The sequence below is a fragment of the Diabrotica virgifera genome, chromosome 3 (assembly GCF_917563875.1).
Source record: "Diabrotica virgifera virgifera chromosome 3, PGI_DIABVI_V3a".
Classification (NCBI taxonomy): domain Eukaryota; kingdom Metazoa; phylum Arthropoda; class Insecta; order Coleoptera; family Chrysomelidae; genus Diabrotica; species Diabrotica virgifera.
The window spans coordinates 42,726,289-42,744,250 of record NC_065445.1 but is presented as its reverse complement, the minus strand read 5'-3'; the positions used below and the strand labels follow the sequence as shown (position 1 = coordinate 42,744,250).

At 32.6% G+C, this 17,962-nt stretch overlaps 1 protein-coding gene across 1 annotated transcript in view; it reads right to left on the bottom strand.

Moving 5' to 3' along the window:
• LOC126881062 (odorant receptor coreceptor) overlaps positions 1 to 17,962 on the bottom strand; it is a 52,788-nt gene that overhangs the window by 15,759 nt on the left and 19,067 nt on the right. The window contains exons 3-6 of the mRNA XM_050645077.1: positions 16,808 to 16,942; positions 15,849 to 15,985; positions 14,097 to 14,380; positions 4,585 to 4,678 (exon numbers count right to left, since the gene is read on the bottom strand). Coding sequence (XP_050501034.1) covers positions 4,585 to 4,678; positions 14,097 to 14,380; positions 15,849 to 15,985; positions 16,808 to 16,942 — 650 coding nt within the window. The remainder of the gene's footprint in view (positions 1 to 4,584; positions 4,679 to 14,096; positions 14,381 to 15,848; positions 15,986 to 16,807; positions 16,943 to 17,962) is intronic.

The following is a 17,962-nucleotide window of genomic DNA, read 5'->3' as shown; positions in this document are numbered from 1 at the left end:
ATAGGTAATTTAAACGAAGTAAATATACTTAACAGGTTATTTGTATTTTATTTAAAAATTAAACTAACTTTCTTATCTACCACTTCCAAAAAATTTTTATTAAAATAACGAAAAATAAAAAAAAGTATGAATCGTCTAGGATTAGAACCCGCGACCTTCCGTGTGCTTCCGTTTTCTGTCCACCGCTCTGCCAACTACGCCATCGAGCCACTTGAATTGACACGTAAGTTTCGGATATAATTACACAACACGGCGACAAACTGTAAACATGTTATGCCTACATATTTTATTATTTTACTACAGGGAAACACAAATCCAAAAACACAAGAATTATAATAAATAATACATTTCCTAAAACCACTAATATATTCTTTTAATGACTTATTTGCACGGTTACAGATACATACATTGTCATACATACCTATATTGAAAGATTAGCAATGAACTACATACTGTCAGTGTGCGCAGGCGCGTGGTTGATGTACAATTTTACCCTCAATCGATTCGTCGCTAAAGAAGAATATCTTCAAAAATTGTTTAAACAATTTTTCGACCACGGCACCGGCCGGCACCCTGTGGATATCTTATAAGGACCTCTTTTTGAGTAAGTTTTTGCAAAAAAATCGAATCGGAATAATTTCGCTAGCGGGGGCGACGATACTGCCCGGTCTATACTATAATATATAAAATATTACATTTGTTTGTATAAAAGACTGAATACTACAATTAACATTATAGTATTTCCATACATTTCTTCACCACTTCCTTCCATTGTTTTCTGTCCAAAGCTTTTTATTTCCAGTTTACAATATTACGTTTTTTAAGTCTTCATATACGCTGTCCTTCCATCTTCTTCTTGGTCTTCCTATTCTTCTTTTTTGTATTGGCTTACGTAATAAAACCATTTTTGGCATTCTCGCCTTTCCCATTCTTTCGATGTGTCCTAAGTATCGGATTCTCTGTGCTTTGATTTCCGTCGTTATTTTTGGTTCATTATATAGTTCTTCAAGTTCCTTCTTCTTCTCCATTATTATTATTCTCCAGTAATATTTCTTCTTCTCCATTGACCGTCTATTTTGACGCCTCCATATATTGCTCGTTATATTTTCCTCTCCCATCTTTCTAAAAGGTCTATTTCTGATTTTTTAAGTACCCATGTTTCACACGCATATGTAGCTCTAGGTCTGATAACTGTTTTGTACATTCTTATTTTTGTTTTTCTTGAGACATCTTTGGAAATAACCCGGGAGTAGTCGCGCTCACTTCTGTAACGTCGATAGTCGCGTGTGGGATTCTATCTCAAAATACGAATTTAAAACAAATTTTTATTTTGAAATATTTTTATCTACTTTTTATATTGAAAATATGTATTTCTAACAATTTTATTAAAAAAACCTGTGTTAACGGCCACCTGCTAACATCGGCCACCTATCCTAACGGCCAGTTTAAAAATTTCCCAAACCAATTATATGTAGACTACAAAAACTGGCAATAGCGGCCACCTTTCTATATCGGCCAACAGTTCTTTCATTTTTAGTGACCGTTACTGACAGGTTTTACTGTATTACGAAAAAGGATGAAATGTGAGATTCTATCTAACGGCGCGACTACTCGCGGGTTAAAGCTAATTGGCTCTCCCCAAAGCCATAAATTCCACAAAAAGAAGAAGAAGAAAAAAAATTCCTACGCATTACTGCACCCTTCCTCGAGGCACTTACGAAATTTTTTCAAAATTGCAAAATTTTTCATTAAGTTATCGCGAAAAAGGGTAAAAATTGAGATTCTATCTCACCGCGCGACTACTCGCGGGTTAATGGACGCAATGTTCCATACTTTTTTTTGCTTTTGCTATTCTTGCTTTTATTTCCCCTTCCCCGTGTCCCTTTTCATCTACTTTTATACCCAGGTATGTAAATTCTGAAATTATTTTAAATGCGCATACATTTTCTCCTTCTATCTCCAATATGAAATTGTCTTCTTTTTCTTTATCTGTTTCTCCCATTATCATGTATTTGGTCTTTTCCTTATTTATGAGAAGACCAACAGTTTTGGCTTGTTTTATTATATTGCTAGTTAACTTTGTTAGCTCTTTCTTAATTGTCGATAATAATGTTAGATCATCTGCGAATGCAATACATTGGTGGCCATTTTTAAAAATCGTTTCCTGTATGCTTATTTTACTTTTCCTAATTATTCCTTCCAGTATTACATTAAAAAGAGTCGTTGATAGTGGGTCTCCTTGTCTTAATCTTTCCTTTGTTTCAAAGCCTTAAAAAAATTAAAGTTATTTTTACAATAAATAATGCAATTGCATAAAACGGCCAATTTGGACCTTTCGCAGGCTGTTTTGCAATGACGTATTAACAAAATTAAACTTGTTTTAGCTCAAATTCTTGGTTTTTTAATTTACTACAATTTTCTATTTAAAATTTTTTCTCTAAAGTGAATACCCTAAGCTGCAAAATTAAAAATCTTTAAAAATTGCAAATTTAACAAATGAAAACGTCATAAATAAAAATACTCCTGAAATTTTTGGTTACATTTTAGTAATAAGTTATTTCTGCCATCGACCTTTACAACACCTGATAGGTTTCAAAAATTCCTGAATTATATCACGTTTTTTCACCCACAGTATACGTTATAATGATGTTCGGAAACCACTCCGTACGTTACATACAAAAAGGCATAACAATTTCAGTACTGTTTATTTTGCCGCATACCGTATGTTAGTCCGTTCTTTAACGGTAAAATATTGCAAAACCTCTAAATTTTAAAGAACCGCTTGGATTGACATGAAATTTGGCATGCACATAGCTAACAAGTCAAAGAAAAAAAGTGATATTGTGCCGATATGTGCTTTTGCCCTGGGGGTGGTTTTCACCCCCCCTTGGGGTGAAAAAATATTCGTCCAAAGAAATTCAGGAAATCGATAAACTGGCTAATTTTAAGTAACTTTTGTTCTATAGAGTTTTTTCACTAAGTCAATACTTTTCGAGTTATTTGGCAGTGAATATGTTCATCTTTTCAACAAAATAACCACGCCTTTAGACGGTTTTTCGTAAATAACTCAAATAGTAAGTATTTTGTCGAAAAAACATTTTTAGCAAAAATATAGCCTGTAAAAAATTTAAAAAATGGTGTATACATCACGTCTCTAGACCTAGTAGAAACAGAGTTATAGCTAATGAAAAATAGGTTCATATTCGTCAAATTCCAAATGGAATATTTTAACGTGAAATAACCAAAAATGAAGCACATTTCGGGGAATACTCATTACAACTTATTTAAAGTGTTTTAAAAAAACTTCATTTTTGTTTTTTAAAAAAAATTCTAGCATCAAAATTAAACAAGTTACGCTCAAAATAAAGTTAGTCCCTTTTGGTTTTGGTAAAAAAATCGAGAAAATCACCCCCTAATTAGTATCTTAAATGAACTTAATTAATCGTTACGACTTCACAAGTTTCTTGACTGCTGTATATATTGTTTATATGATCTGTAAGTTTCATCGGTTCAAAGTCCTTATTATTGAAACGGCTGTAGTTAAAAGGGGTTGAACGAGTCACTGATCACGAATGTATGCAAATTTAGAAACACCAAATCTCAATCAATTTTTGTCCAACAGAAAAACAAAAAAATACATGATATTCAGAAAAGCAAATCTGACCTTTTTTGTTTTTCGAGATTTTCGGTATCTAACAATTTTTAAGTTATTTTGAAAAAAGCATATTTTTCAAAATTTTAATTTTTAAAAATTTTACTTTGAAACCAAATTTTTTCAAAAATGAGCACTGTAAATCGATGAAACTTACTGTTCATATAAACACAACATATGTAAGTAAAATGAGTTGTGGAGCGGTAACGATTAATTTCATTTAAGTTGCTAATTAGGGGGTGGTCTTCCCGATTTTTTTTTTGCAAAAACAAAAGGGACCAACTTTATTTTGAACGTAACTTGCTTAAATTTAAAGCTAGAAACTTTTTGTAAAAACAGAAATAAAGCTTTTTTTAAACACTTTAAAAAAGTTATAATGGGTTTTTCCCAAAAAGTGCTTAATTTTTTGGATATTTTACGTCGAAATATTCTATTTGAAATTTGGTGAATATGAATCTATTTTTCATTGGCTATAACTCTGGTTCTACGAGATCCAGAGACCTAACGCGTAAACCATTTTTTTACTTTTTTATAGGCTATATTTTTGCTAAGAACGTTTTTTCGACAAAATACTTACTTTTTGAGTTATTTGCGAAAAACCGTCTAAAAATGTGGTTATTTTGTTGAATAATGAACATATTCACTCGCAAATAACTCGAAAAGTGTTGACTTGGCGAAAAAGCTCTATAGAACAAAAGTTACTTAAAATTAGTCAGTTTATCCATTTCCTGACTTATTTTGGACATATATTTTTTCACCTCCAAGTGGGGGTGAAAGTCACCCCCAGGGCAAAAGCACACATCGGCACAATATCACTTTTTTTCTTTGACATGTAAGCTATAAGTATGCCAAATTTCATGTCAATCCAAGCGGTTCTTTAAAATTTAGAGCAAACACCGTGAAAGAATGGACTAAAAGAAAAACAAGCTTACCATTTTCAATTAGATTATCTTGAGATGTTGCGCTTGAGGCTCTGAATAAGTCCGCACTCTTGGGGACGTAGGTATCTAAAGATGCTGATAGTTCCTAAAATAAAAACATTGTGAAATTATTGCTGAGTTTAAAATCAAAGGGCCTAGCCGGGTAAGATGGTGAAAAGTGCCCCCAACTCAATTTAAATTCCATATAGGGCACTTTTTAGCACATATAGAAAAACTCACTTTCTGAAATTTTTAGCCCCCTAGGTGGTCACGTGACCCCCCTAGAGCCTAATTAGGCTTTTTATGTTTTTATTTTTTATCTCAGCCGCATCAAGAGCTAGCCAAAAACTTTATTTAAAAGAGTTGTAAGTTTCAAAACGATCTATACGAAATTTTTTTTTTTTTTAACTAAGACTCTGTAAAATATAAATAACTCTGAAAAAAAAACTAAGACACCCGTTTTTACGAAAATCAAGTATAACGTGTATTTTTGCACAATCTTTCACCCTGAATTTTTTCAGATTTTTAAAATTGGTGAAACGTACCTTTAAAAATAAAAAACCGCATTTTTCGGTTTTTTTTTCTCGTTTTTTGATACAATTTTATACATATTTTTCAAAAAAGGTAACACCGTCACTAGAATAAGTAAAAAACTGAAAAATAATTGGGGTTTGCTTTATAAAATTGTTTTGTAACGCCATCCATTTTCAAGATACAGGGTGTTGAAGAAAACAAAATTTTACAAATTTTTTACGGTTTTGCTGAAACTACTGGCAACATTGTAATAAAACTAGGCGTTTTTTAGGAAGTAGTTATTGTGCATGTTTTGACATACAATTAAGGATTTGATATTCATCATTGGCGCGCATAGGTCTGAACTTTTTAAAGAATAAAGAGAGTACGCCACTGACATATTTCAAATTAAAAATCGTTTTTGAATTCCTCGTTCAATTTGTGACAAAAAATCTATCTTCTTATTTTTTCATACGACGCGCCATTTTTATTCAAAAAATAAAAGATCTTAACCCTTACAAAGCATTCGAACTTCTAGTAATTTCTACTACATACATATACAGGGTGTAACAAAAATACAGGTCATAAATTTAATCACATATTCTGGGACCAAAAATAGTTCGATTGAACCTAACTTACCTTAGTACAAATGTGCACATAAAAAAAGTTACAGCCCTTTGAAGTTACAAAATGAAAATCGATTTTTTCCAATATATCGAAAACTATTAAAGATATTTTATTGAAAACAGACATGTGCCATTTTTATGGTGGTAGTATCTTAAGAAAAAATTATAGTGAAATTTGGATACTCCATAAAAATTTTATGGGGGTTTTGTTCCTTTAAACCCCCCCAAACTTTTGTGTACGTTCCAATTTAATTATTATTGTAGTACCATTAGTTAAACACAATATTTTAAAAACTTTTTTGCCTCTTAGTACTTTTTCGAAAAGTCACTTTTTATCGAGATATTTTGAATATTTGTCAAATCCACCACATATTTGTATATGGCTAAGTAAGATTATGGAGACTTGGTAATAATATGAAAATTTATTTATGATTTACATTTTTAGGCATATTTTGAAACATATTAAAAAAGAAACCACATCTCGATAAAAGGCGCCTTATCGAAAAAATATAAAGAGGCAAAAAAGTTTTAAAAACACTGTGTTTAACTAATGGTACCGCAGTAATAGTTTAATTGGAACATACACAAACATTTGGGGGGTTTAAAGGAACAAAACCCCCATAAAATTTTTATGTCAACATATTAAAAAGAAGCCGCAACTCGATAAAAACTGCCTTATCGAAAAAATACTAGGAGGCAAAAAAGTTTTAGAAATATTGGATTTAACTAACGGTACCACAATAATAATTTAATTGGAACGTACACAAAAGTTTGGGGGGGTTTAAGGGAACAAAACCCCCATAAAATTTTTATGGGGTGCACAAATTTCACTATAATTCTTTTTTAAGGTGATCCTACCATAAGAATGCCACATGTCCATTTTCAATAAAAAATCTCTAATAGTTTTCGATATATTCGAAAAAATCGATTTTCATTTTGTAACTTCAAAGGGCTGTAACTTTTTTTATGTGCATATTTGTAATAAGGTAAGTTAGGTTCATTCGAACTATTTTTGGTCTCAGAATATGTGATTTAATTTATGACCTGTATTTTCGTTACACCCTGTACATCTACATACATAAACCCGTACATTAGGGTGGGCCGAAAAAATTATTTGTTTAGTTTTAATACACAATACCCCCAAAAAGATGCCTTTTGGTAAGTATAATCACTGTATTTTTTTTAGGATTTTTAAAAAAACATCTTCAGCCCTCTACCACCCCTAAAGTGAACCCTAAATCAAAATTATTTAATTTAATTAGCAATACCTGTAAAAAGTTTCAATTATATGCAAAGAGTTCATGTTATTTTTTTTATACATTTAGAATAAGATATTCTACCCTCTACCAACAGATAATGATCTTGAATCAAAAATAAAAATAATAAATTCACAATTATTTCTGAAAAATTGTGTGTAAATATGGGAAACTACTGCACATTTTATAGGGTGTTGGGAAATAAAACAAAATTTGAACTGAACTAAAAGTTTATTGGAAACCGAAAACAAACAAAAATATAAATATCCTATTTTTAAACACACTAAAATGCGAAATAAAAATCAATAGAAAAATGCGTTCATTCAATTTTAAATTGTGCTTTGTTATCGTAAGTTACAAGAAAGTCTTTTGATTTTATTTTAGATCGAATAAATCCGTCTCTGCGTTCTGGCCCTGTAACTAGCAAAGATGATTCCGAAACCAATTTCACACATCTCTCCACAGCTTGCGTGTGGCATGGATATTTTGGAAAGTCAAAGTCTGCAATTATAGAGCTATCAATTAACTGTTTCAGCTCATCATCTGGTATGTCAGCTAACATTGGTGGGGCCGTTACTTCACATTCACTCCAGTTTATTAACTCAAAATACTCCGCAGCATTAAAGTTTATTTCTGGTATTTTAAACTGCCTTATTCCGACTTTTTTCTCTTTTCTGGCTTTAATAATTCTCCGTAAAGCTAATTCTCGTACCCATTGACGATTATCTGTTAACATACATAAGAGAAGATTCTCCGGATGAATATAATAGGAGTTTCGTTGGATAACTGCATCTATAATATTTTTAAGATCATCTCTTAAATATCTTGATAGTGTAATGGATTTGAAAACATGCAAACTGGCTTGTGTGCAACTTGGATTAAGCTTTATAAAAAACCACATTGGTGCATAGACTTTAATTATAAATTGAACAAGATCTTTCAATCTTGATGTAGGATGTTCGGTTCCAACGTAGAGGCGGAGAACTCTATTTGCCATTGTCAGCCATCTGGAATGAGCTAACTTTCCAGGGCTACGATTTGCTAAATTTTCATAGACGTTGCCATTTGATATTGCTTGGCATATGTCGTACAGATATGACTGGTCTGAGCTTAATTCTTTAGATGGTATTGTTAGTTCTGGGAGATCACTTTCAATTATTTCAAAATCTACGATTGGAAGGTGTTCGCATTTTTCCAATAATTTCCCGATCACTCCAGAGAATTGACGAGGTCCAGTAGTAGCTCCATCCAAACGTTGAAATAAATGTCTCAATGGCAACTCATTAGCATGTAAGGCACACACAAACCATTGCAAAGGTCGCTTAAGTTCATTTTCGATATATGTTATAACTCCATTTTTATGTCCAGTATTCACTATGGTTCCGTCACAACCAATCGCCACTAAATTATCCAAACAGAAGTTATTTGAAATGAGAAAGTCTATTATTGCCTTTCCAATTGACTTGGCTGAGCCTGCAGATGGGGTAACGTGCCCCAAATAAACAGAATTCGGTTCTTCTATCAATGACACATGTTCTTCTGCAATAGTTCTTTTATGATATCTCTCACCTTTCTTTTCCTGCACTAAGGTTTTGTCCTTCCTGCCATCAAAGTAAATACTCTTAATGGGTTTATTTGTAGACTGAAACTCATTACTAAGGATATTTCTGTTCTTTTGACGAGCTCTTCTAACTTTATTTTTATCGATTACTTTTGAGGTATCACTATCGCAAATAATTCCCACATCTTTTAATACAGCTGTGGCAACAGCAGCTGCTGACCTGTCAGAAATTCCATATTTGTCACATATGGTACCTAATGTGGGCAACTTTATCCTCATTTGACTACAGGATGGTTTCGACGGTAAATCAATATTTGCAACACTAGGTGAGGCTTCAGATGAAGAAGAATTGTCAGAGTCTGTTGATAACCTAGTGACCTCAGTAGAACAGCTGGGCATAGAAATATTGTGAAATTCAGATTTGAATTTTTGTACTCGTTCTGTTTCTTTTGTTTGTCTCTCCGTCCTTACATTCAACTTTTTAGTTGTTTCACGATCAACAGTTCCTATAGCCATATCTCTAGTGGACCGTTGATCCAAAAGAAATTCCTGTTCCTGCTTTGGTACTTTTCTTGATTTATCACACTTGCATGCAGAAAAATCACACTTACAGGCAGCAATGTCGAACAACTTATCCCTTGTTTCCTCTTTGAAGCTGGTAATCTTTAACTCATATTGAACATTTCTTTTGCTTTTTGGATATCTGATAAGGTTTAAATATTTATTATGATATTTACGTAATAATTGCATGATGCGGTCCTTTGACACGGTTGGAATTGACGCTGATTCCCATATACTTTTGATTTTTGGCACAAGCACTTCACAAACTTCATTAAAACTTGGTTCCTTTCCAAAATATTTAGTAAACTTCAGTTCATAACGAATAAACAAATAACATCGAAGCACATGTTCTATCGTTGGTAAAACATGACAGTTTAAGTCGACTGGGTTACCGAAAATTGGACATTCTACTTTACTTCTTGTAATATTTAATTTTAAAGCAGCCATATTTATGGTCGTGCTAGGTATTCACGCAAATACAACAAACACAATCTATTCGTCTTGGCTTTCAACAAATAAACAATAAACATGCGTTTCACCCGAAAGCTTATTTCGCACTAAGAAGATAAGCGACGACAAGTACCATAACTCTCGACGATCCATCTCAGCCGGGACTGTTCGATTGTATCCGAGGCTTCACGACCAAGACCATCAGTATTAAATACTTTTATATTATATTATTATACTTTTTATGCTTTAAAGTTATACGGAGTTAATTTTACATTTTGTGTTTGGAAAAAGTTGGAAAATTGAGATTTTATTTTAGTTAGAGGGTGGTAGAGGGCTGATAAAATCATTTTAAAATAATAAGAAAAAAACAAAAGATTTATACACGGTAAAAGACAAACTTTGAGCGGTATTGTGTTCCTAATTTATTTATTTATTTTTCAAGGTCACTTAAGGGCTGGTAGAGGGCTGAAGACATTTTTTCAAAATAAAACAAAAAATCACAAGTATTTTTTACACATATACGCATCTTTTTACGGGTATTGCGTTCCTGTTTGATTCGTTTTTTTTCTGAAGTCCAGTTTCGGCCCACCCTACCGTACATCCATTATAAAAATTAATTCGAATACTTTGGAAGCGTTAAGATCATTTTTTTATTTTTTGCAACAAAACGGCGCGTCGTATGAAAAAATGGGAAGATAGATTTTTTGTCAAAAATAGAACGAGGAATTCAAAAATGATTTTTAATTTGAAATATGTCAGTGGCGTACCATCTTTTTACTTTAATAATTCAGACCATTACCCGTATGCGCGCCAATGATGAATATAAAATTCTTAATTGTATGTCAAAAAATGCACAACAACTACCTCTTAAAACCTGCCAAATTTTATTGCAATGTTGCTAGTAGTTTCGGCAAAATCGTAAAAAATGTGTAAAATTTTGTTTTCTTCAACGCCCTGTATCTTGAAAATGGATGGCGTTACAAAAAAATTTTATTAAACAAACCCCAATTATTTTTCATTTTTTTACCTATTTTAGTGACGGTGTTACCTTTTTTGAAAAATATGTATAAAATTATATCAAAAAACGAAAAAAAAAACCGAAAAAATGCGGTTTTTCCTTTTTAAAGGTACGTTTCACCAATTTTAAAAATGTGAAAAAATTCAGGATGAAATACTGTGCAAAAATACACATTATAATTGATTTTCGTAAAAACGAGCGTCTTAGTTTTTTTTTAGAGTTTTTTAAAAGTTTAAAATTGTTCTAAAAATTCGAATTTCCCGCCAAAAAATTTAAAAAAAATTTTCATACAGATCTTTTTGAAACTTACAACTTTTTTAAATAAAGTTTTTGGCTAGCTCTTAACGCGGCTGAGATAAAAAATAAAAACATAAAAAGCCTAATTAGGCCCTAGGGGGGGTCACGTGACCACCTAGGGGGCTAAAAATTTCAGAAAGTGAGTTCCTCTATATTTGCTAAAAAGTGACCTATATGGAATTTAAATTGAGTTGGGGGCACTTTTCACCATCTTACCCGGCTAGGCCCTTTAAGACAGTTCTTATTATTTATTTCTTCCAAGGTATCTTTTATCGCCTATTCTTCATATATTTCTACTGCTAAAATGAGAAGGCGGAAAGAAAATAAATAAAAGAGATTGATTTAAATGGCTGTAGCGAACAAATTGTGATGTAAATTTTATATAAAGGTCTTCTTCTTCTTCTTCTTCTTTAAGTTGCATCTTCTATCGAAGGTTGGAAATAATCATGGCAATGCGGACCCTGTTGACTGCCGCTCTAAATAGCTCTGCACTACTGCATTCGAACCATTCCCGTAAGTTCTTAAGCCAGGATGTTCTTCGTCTTCCCACATTTTGCTTTCCTGGAATTTTGCCTTGCATAATAAGTTGTAATAATGAGTATTTTTGCCCTCTCATCACATGTCCCACGTACTCAAGTTTTCGTCCTTTGATAGTTAGTATTATTTCCGGTTGATTTTCTATCCTTCTAGTTACTTCCACGTTCGACATTCTTTGAATCCATGATATTCGTAGGATTCTTCTGTAACACCAAAATTCAAAGGCGGCCAACTTATTCAAATGTACTTGTTTCAACGTCTACGCTTCCAGGTCATAAAGAAGAGTAGAGAACACGTAACATCGAAGCATCCTTAGGCGTAGTTCTAACCTTATATCCCGACAACAAAGAAACTTTAAGTTTAATGAATGATGCAGGTGCTATTTCAATAAGTGTCTTAATTTCTTCGGTTTGGTCTACATTTGATGTTATCCATCTTCCTAAGTATTTGTAGTTATCCACACTCTCAATCACAGTATCTTCAATAGTTAATTGGATGTTTACGTGTGCTGATTTAGTTATGATCATGCATTTAGTTTTCTTTAAATTCATCTTCAGTCCGTACTCATGACAGCGTTCATTAAGGCGTTGCATTACGTTCTGTAAATCATTGTTGTTATCTGTTATTATTACTGTATCATCTGCAAAACGTAAGTTGTTCAAAACTTCTCCATTTATAGATATACCTTCTATTGAATCTGAGAGCGCTTCTTGAAATACCGCTTCACTGTAGACATTAAAAAGTAGTGGAGACAGCACGCAACCCTGGCGGACTGCTCTCTGTATTTTGATATCTTGGGTGTCCTGATTGTCAACTCTAACCTTAGCAGTTTGATTCCAATATATATTAGATATAATTTTCATGTTACGACTGTCAATATTTTTGCTTTTTAATATATCTACAAGCTTTTTATGTTGAACTTTATCAAATGCCTTTTCAAAGTCTACAAAACAGAAGTACATATCCTGATTCATGTCCATGCATCTCTGGGCCAGCACATTCAAGCCGAACAAAGCATCTCGTGTGCTCATACCATTTCTAAAGCCAAATTATTTGTCACTGATTTCATATTCGAGAGTTTTAACAATTCTACTGTGTATTATTTTCAAAAATGTTTTAAGTGTGTGACTCATTAAAGATATTGTTCTGTAATCCGAGCAGGTTGTTGCACTTGACTTTTTGGGAATTGCTACAAAGGTCGATTGCAGCCATTGTCTGGGGATTGTGGCAGTCTGATATATTAGATTAAACAGTTCAACCATTACATCAATACCATCTTCATCAATGAGTTATAATAATTCGATGGGCACATCATCTGGTCCCATATAAAAGTACTCAACATTAATTAATTTTTTATGGAGGATGTCTAATAGACTAGGAGCCGGTATAAATGAAATTTGCTTATCCTTTTAGGCACAATAAGACCCTATAACTATAGTAGAACCTAAAAGAAAACGTATATATACACTGTGCCGTCTCTTTTTAGTGGCATATGCGTCGACAGTGGCGCATCAAACTTTCCTCTTATGGACGAGAAAAATAAATTAAAAGGTACCCTCCTTCACTCCCAGAATTTAACTTTTTTCACTTTTTTAAGATCTATGTGATTAGAAAGTAAGACTCAGCGTAAATCACCACCCCCTTCCGCCTTCCCCAACCATCAAAAACTAAATTTTTTTAGGTGGGTTGAAATCAATTTTAAAATTTCAAAAACTTCATAGGCATAGTTGAGGCTTTTACCAAACATGTCTATTTTTTATAGATCCGTAGGTTGAGGGTACATAACCTCAAAATATTTTTTTAATTTATTTTTGGCAAATAAGCGTATATTTTTTTAGAGATTGTTGGAGATCTATTTTTTTTTCTATTTTTTGTACTTTACTAAAAATGTTTTTTAAATTTTTTTCAGATTTTTCCGTAAAGTTAGCCATCTTCAAAAATCCAAAAAATTGTTTTTTTATGGGGGTTTGGTGGGTTTAAACGTGTTTCTCCCATCTTTACATGTTATAAAGGACTCAGTTACTTTAATTTACATATATAACCTATAAAAAAACATTGATTTGATCTATTTTGGATCCTATAAACTAGACAAAATTCCCAAAAACGAAAAAAAAATAGTTTTTTGTATTTTTGAAGCTGGTGAACATTACGGAAAAATCTGAAAAAAATTAAAAAACATAGGTTTTGATAAAATACATAAAATAGAAAAAATAGACCTCCAGCCATCTCCAAAAAAAGTTACAGGCTTTTTCAAAAAAAAATTAATTTTTTTGAGGTTGTGTACACTAAACCTACGGATTTATAAAAAATAGACGTGTTTTGTAAAAGCCTCAGGTACGACTATGAATTTTTTGAAATTTTAAAATTGGTTGCACCCTACCTAAAAAACATAAACGAGAAATTAAGTTTTTGATGGTGGGGAAAGGGGGAAGGGGGTGGTGGCTTAAAATTACGCTTAGTCTTATTTTCTAATCACATATAAAGTAAAAAATTAAAAAAATTTAATTCAGGGAGTGAGAGAGGGTACATTTTAATTTATTTATCCCGTCCATAAGTGGAAATTTGATGCGCCACTAAAAAGTGACGGCACATTGTTCATACGTTCTTTTAGGTTCTACTGTTTAAGTTATAGGCTCTTATCGTGCCTAAAATGATTAGCAAATTTCACCTATAGCGGCTCTTAGTCTATAATCTAAATTACTTACCATAAGGGGTTTCATGATCTCCTTCAAATGTTGCAGTTGCTCGCAGGCAAAAATCAACCATGAACAGAACAAACTGTCCAGGAGATTTGCATGCATCAGTGAGAATAATACGTAATAGATCTGGAAACCTAGAGACAGGAAATAAGCTCCACCCGACATTGCATTAAACGGATACCATGATTTTACCAACAGTCGAGGAATTTCTTCTACGATGGTTTCGTTTGCGTTGTTGGGATCCTTCACGTTATGGACACTCTCTCCAACAAATGTAATACCAGTCCATGCTATCAGACAAAAAAAATATTAATTTAAAAAAAAGATAGTACAGTATACCCTCTCATAACGGACACCTCTCTTCGCCGGACATCCCCTTACGGATGATCTTTAAAACAAAGATCATTACGGATGATTTCTAAAACAAAAATCATTCGTCGATCCGAACCTGTACCCTTTAACTCCCTTAGGCGGACACTCTCAACAAAGGACGCGGACAGTAAATGAAAGAAATTAATATTTGTTTTTCAAATATTTTGCCATATAAATGTGTATAATACATGTATTATTTCAAATCAACACAGATGTGTACGACGTGATATTTGATAATGTTCACGTTATCAACACTAAGTAATAAAAATTTATTGTGTGTGTCCGTCGATGAAAGAAATGCGACACCAGGAACTCATTCAATTTATTGTTTTGAATGGAACAGGGATTTAAGAATTTTAATCGAAATGTCTAATTAAGCCTAATCAATAGGCGTAGTTGTATTTTTATGAGAGCTTTTGTAACGTGAATAATATGGGGTCCGCCAGAAGGAAGTTTTAAGTTGCAAAGGAAAAGTCGATTGAGGTACTGCATTAGACCTAGAAATAATTGTTTTCGATTGATTTTGTAAAGAGCGGTCTAAAAATATTTCTGTTTCTGGCAAAAATTATTCAAGAAAGTTCATTAGAAGTTGCAAGGGAATTAAGCGTTGATGTGAAAGCTTCTGGTGGGTGGCTCAAGAAATTTTGTAAGCGATACCATAATAATATTCCCTTCAAATCTGTGTGTGGCGAAGCAGCTGCTATAGATTTATTAGTGGTTTCTAACTGGAAGGAAAAACTGTTCACTTTAATGAGAGTATATTCTCCGTGAGACATTTTTAACGCAGATGGGACGGGATTATTTTTTAGAGTTTACAGCATTACCCAAGAAAAGTTACACGCTGAAAGAGAAAGGTGCACTGGAGGTAAGGCTTCTAAAGATATAATCAGAATTATATTTTGCACCAATTTGATGAGGGACAAAGAAAGGCCACTGGTAATCAGGAACAGTAAAAATCCACGTTGGTTCAAGATTTCACACACAGAACAATTACCTATCGAATGGTAAAGCAATAAGAATTTGAACTCCGGTCTACCAGCACTCGAGAAAAGCATACTACCGTCTGAGCTACGCTGGCCCTCGGCGTAGCTCATAGTAATATTTCAATAGTAGCTCGTAGTAATATTTCAATGTTACTTTGCTTTTTTAATGGTTTAGGTACAGTTCACCAAATATAGCTGAAAGTGTGAAATTCCCATTGCCTGAGCTAACAATGAAGCGAGAACGTACATACAAATGGTCTGGACCGTCAGTGCGAGTGCGAGGTCCGTCGTTTGACTAATGCGCATCATGATCGTCACGCGTTTTCACACTTTCATCTATATTTGGTGAACTGTATATTAAATTACATCTTAAAAGATGTCTAAATATACTTTCAAACTTTACCTGCTGCTGAGAGCACTGTCGTTGCAACAACGCATATCAAGAGAGTCCTCATTTTTTTCAAAGCCAGCGCATGATATCGGTTGTTGGATTCTATAAATAATGGATGACTGTTTGGTTGATTCCATATTCCTAACGTCCTAAAATTACAAAAAAGTACTCAATTTCTTACAGTTAAACGGTCAAACAAATGTTTGGTGTAAACTAGGTCCTCTTCCCGTGGTGTACCTTAGATATAAAGTTTTTGAACTAAATGAATTAGACAATTGATGGTAATCAGAATATCGCATCGAGATCTTATGGCTACTATAAGCATTGACATACCATCACACAAAGCGTTCGTATAAAATCATCAAGGAAATTGGAGCAACTCTTCGGATAACTAAACCTAGAAGTATGTCAAAATGCGAGCATCTATCAAAAACACTGGATTAAAAGATTAACATAACTGAGAAAAACAAGGAAGGGAACACCGGGATACAAAGCACAGAGATCTATATCTTACCGTATATGTAGAAGTGTCGCGTAGATATTTTGCAGAAGCATAAAAGATGCCCACTTAATGAATACCAACTATGAAAACGACATGCTGCATAGTATATCCGTAAACCTACTAATAACACTAATAACACGAGTAAATTCAAATCATCAGGGTGAAGTAAAGAGTACAACTCTGACCTATGCTTTGTAACACAAAAGATTATGAACTAACCACCCAATATATTTAATTCTATACTAAAATCACAATAAATATGCACTAGAAATAAGCAAAACAAGAGACGTTGAATGTTATGAGGAGCAGAGGAGCACTCGCGAATCATGATAAAACCAGTCTTGGTTTGTTTATTTCTAGTGCATCTTTATTGTGATTGTAGTATAGTCCACTAGTACAGTTTAATCTTTTCAACTAATTCAGCTAACAACGACAGTTGCGATATAACAAATATTTCTTGTTTACTTACCTATAAAATAATTTTGATCTTAAGGCAAAGTAGACAAATTTCGTTATACAATGTGTGAAGAATAGGACAGTGATTGTATTGGCCGCTAAATCGTTAACATCTTCTCTTTCTACTACTAAGTTACCAAAAGTGCAACTAAAACAAAATTCAAAATTAATATAATTTCATAAATAAAGTGTGTCCATAAAGTATTAACGCATAAAATCATTATTAGCCAAATAAACAATATTATTAGAAATTTTCGAAACAGGTCGATTTTTATTTTTAAATTACAATTTATTTGCATAATATGTATCATGTTAATGACGTCATCCATCTGGGTATAATGACGTGTACGATGATTTTTTTTAATGAGAATAGGGGTCATGTCATTGTTATAGCTCATTTAAGAATATTTTAAGGCTATTCCTACTTTTTCTGTCTTTACACGGCAAATTATGTGTAGTAAAATTCTCACTGGTATGGATATGTAAACTTGACTTGAAATGTCTTCATTAACTTTAAAGATGGCTTTTGAATGTTCTTTAATAACTGTTACTTGTATAATTAATTGCCTGAATTATTAAGTCAGTTTATTAATATGATAATTTTTTCCCTAACTATGTATTCAGTGATTGTAATAATTTATCTACTGTACAACAAAAACTAATAATCAATCGAGAAAAGAGGAACAGTGATAAAGTGATATTTTAATAATATATTGTTACTATTAAACGCTTATATTTTTAAACATCTTTAACAACAAAATACTTGGATCACTGAATATATCCTGGTATATTCTCTGCTTTGGATCTTCCATAAATAATAAACAATAAATAAATTTTTATTAAATGATTTTATTTCACGTCTTAAATCAATTATTTATCAAATTCACTATCAATATTATTTAATCAAGAACTCAAAATATTCCCGAAAAGAATATTTTTGCTTGGCACAAAGGCTATTCTAATAAGCGGGTTCGACTGTATTACATTTTTTCTAATTTTGTAAATAATGCAGTTTACAACGGGTACAAAATATAGTGAATAACCCTGTACATTCACTGGGACCGACCGACCGACTCTGTCCCGTCATACAGCTGACCGACTATAATAACTTTTATTTAGGTATATTTAATTTAGAATGTGTGTACTATTTTTCAGCCTTACTAAATGG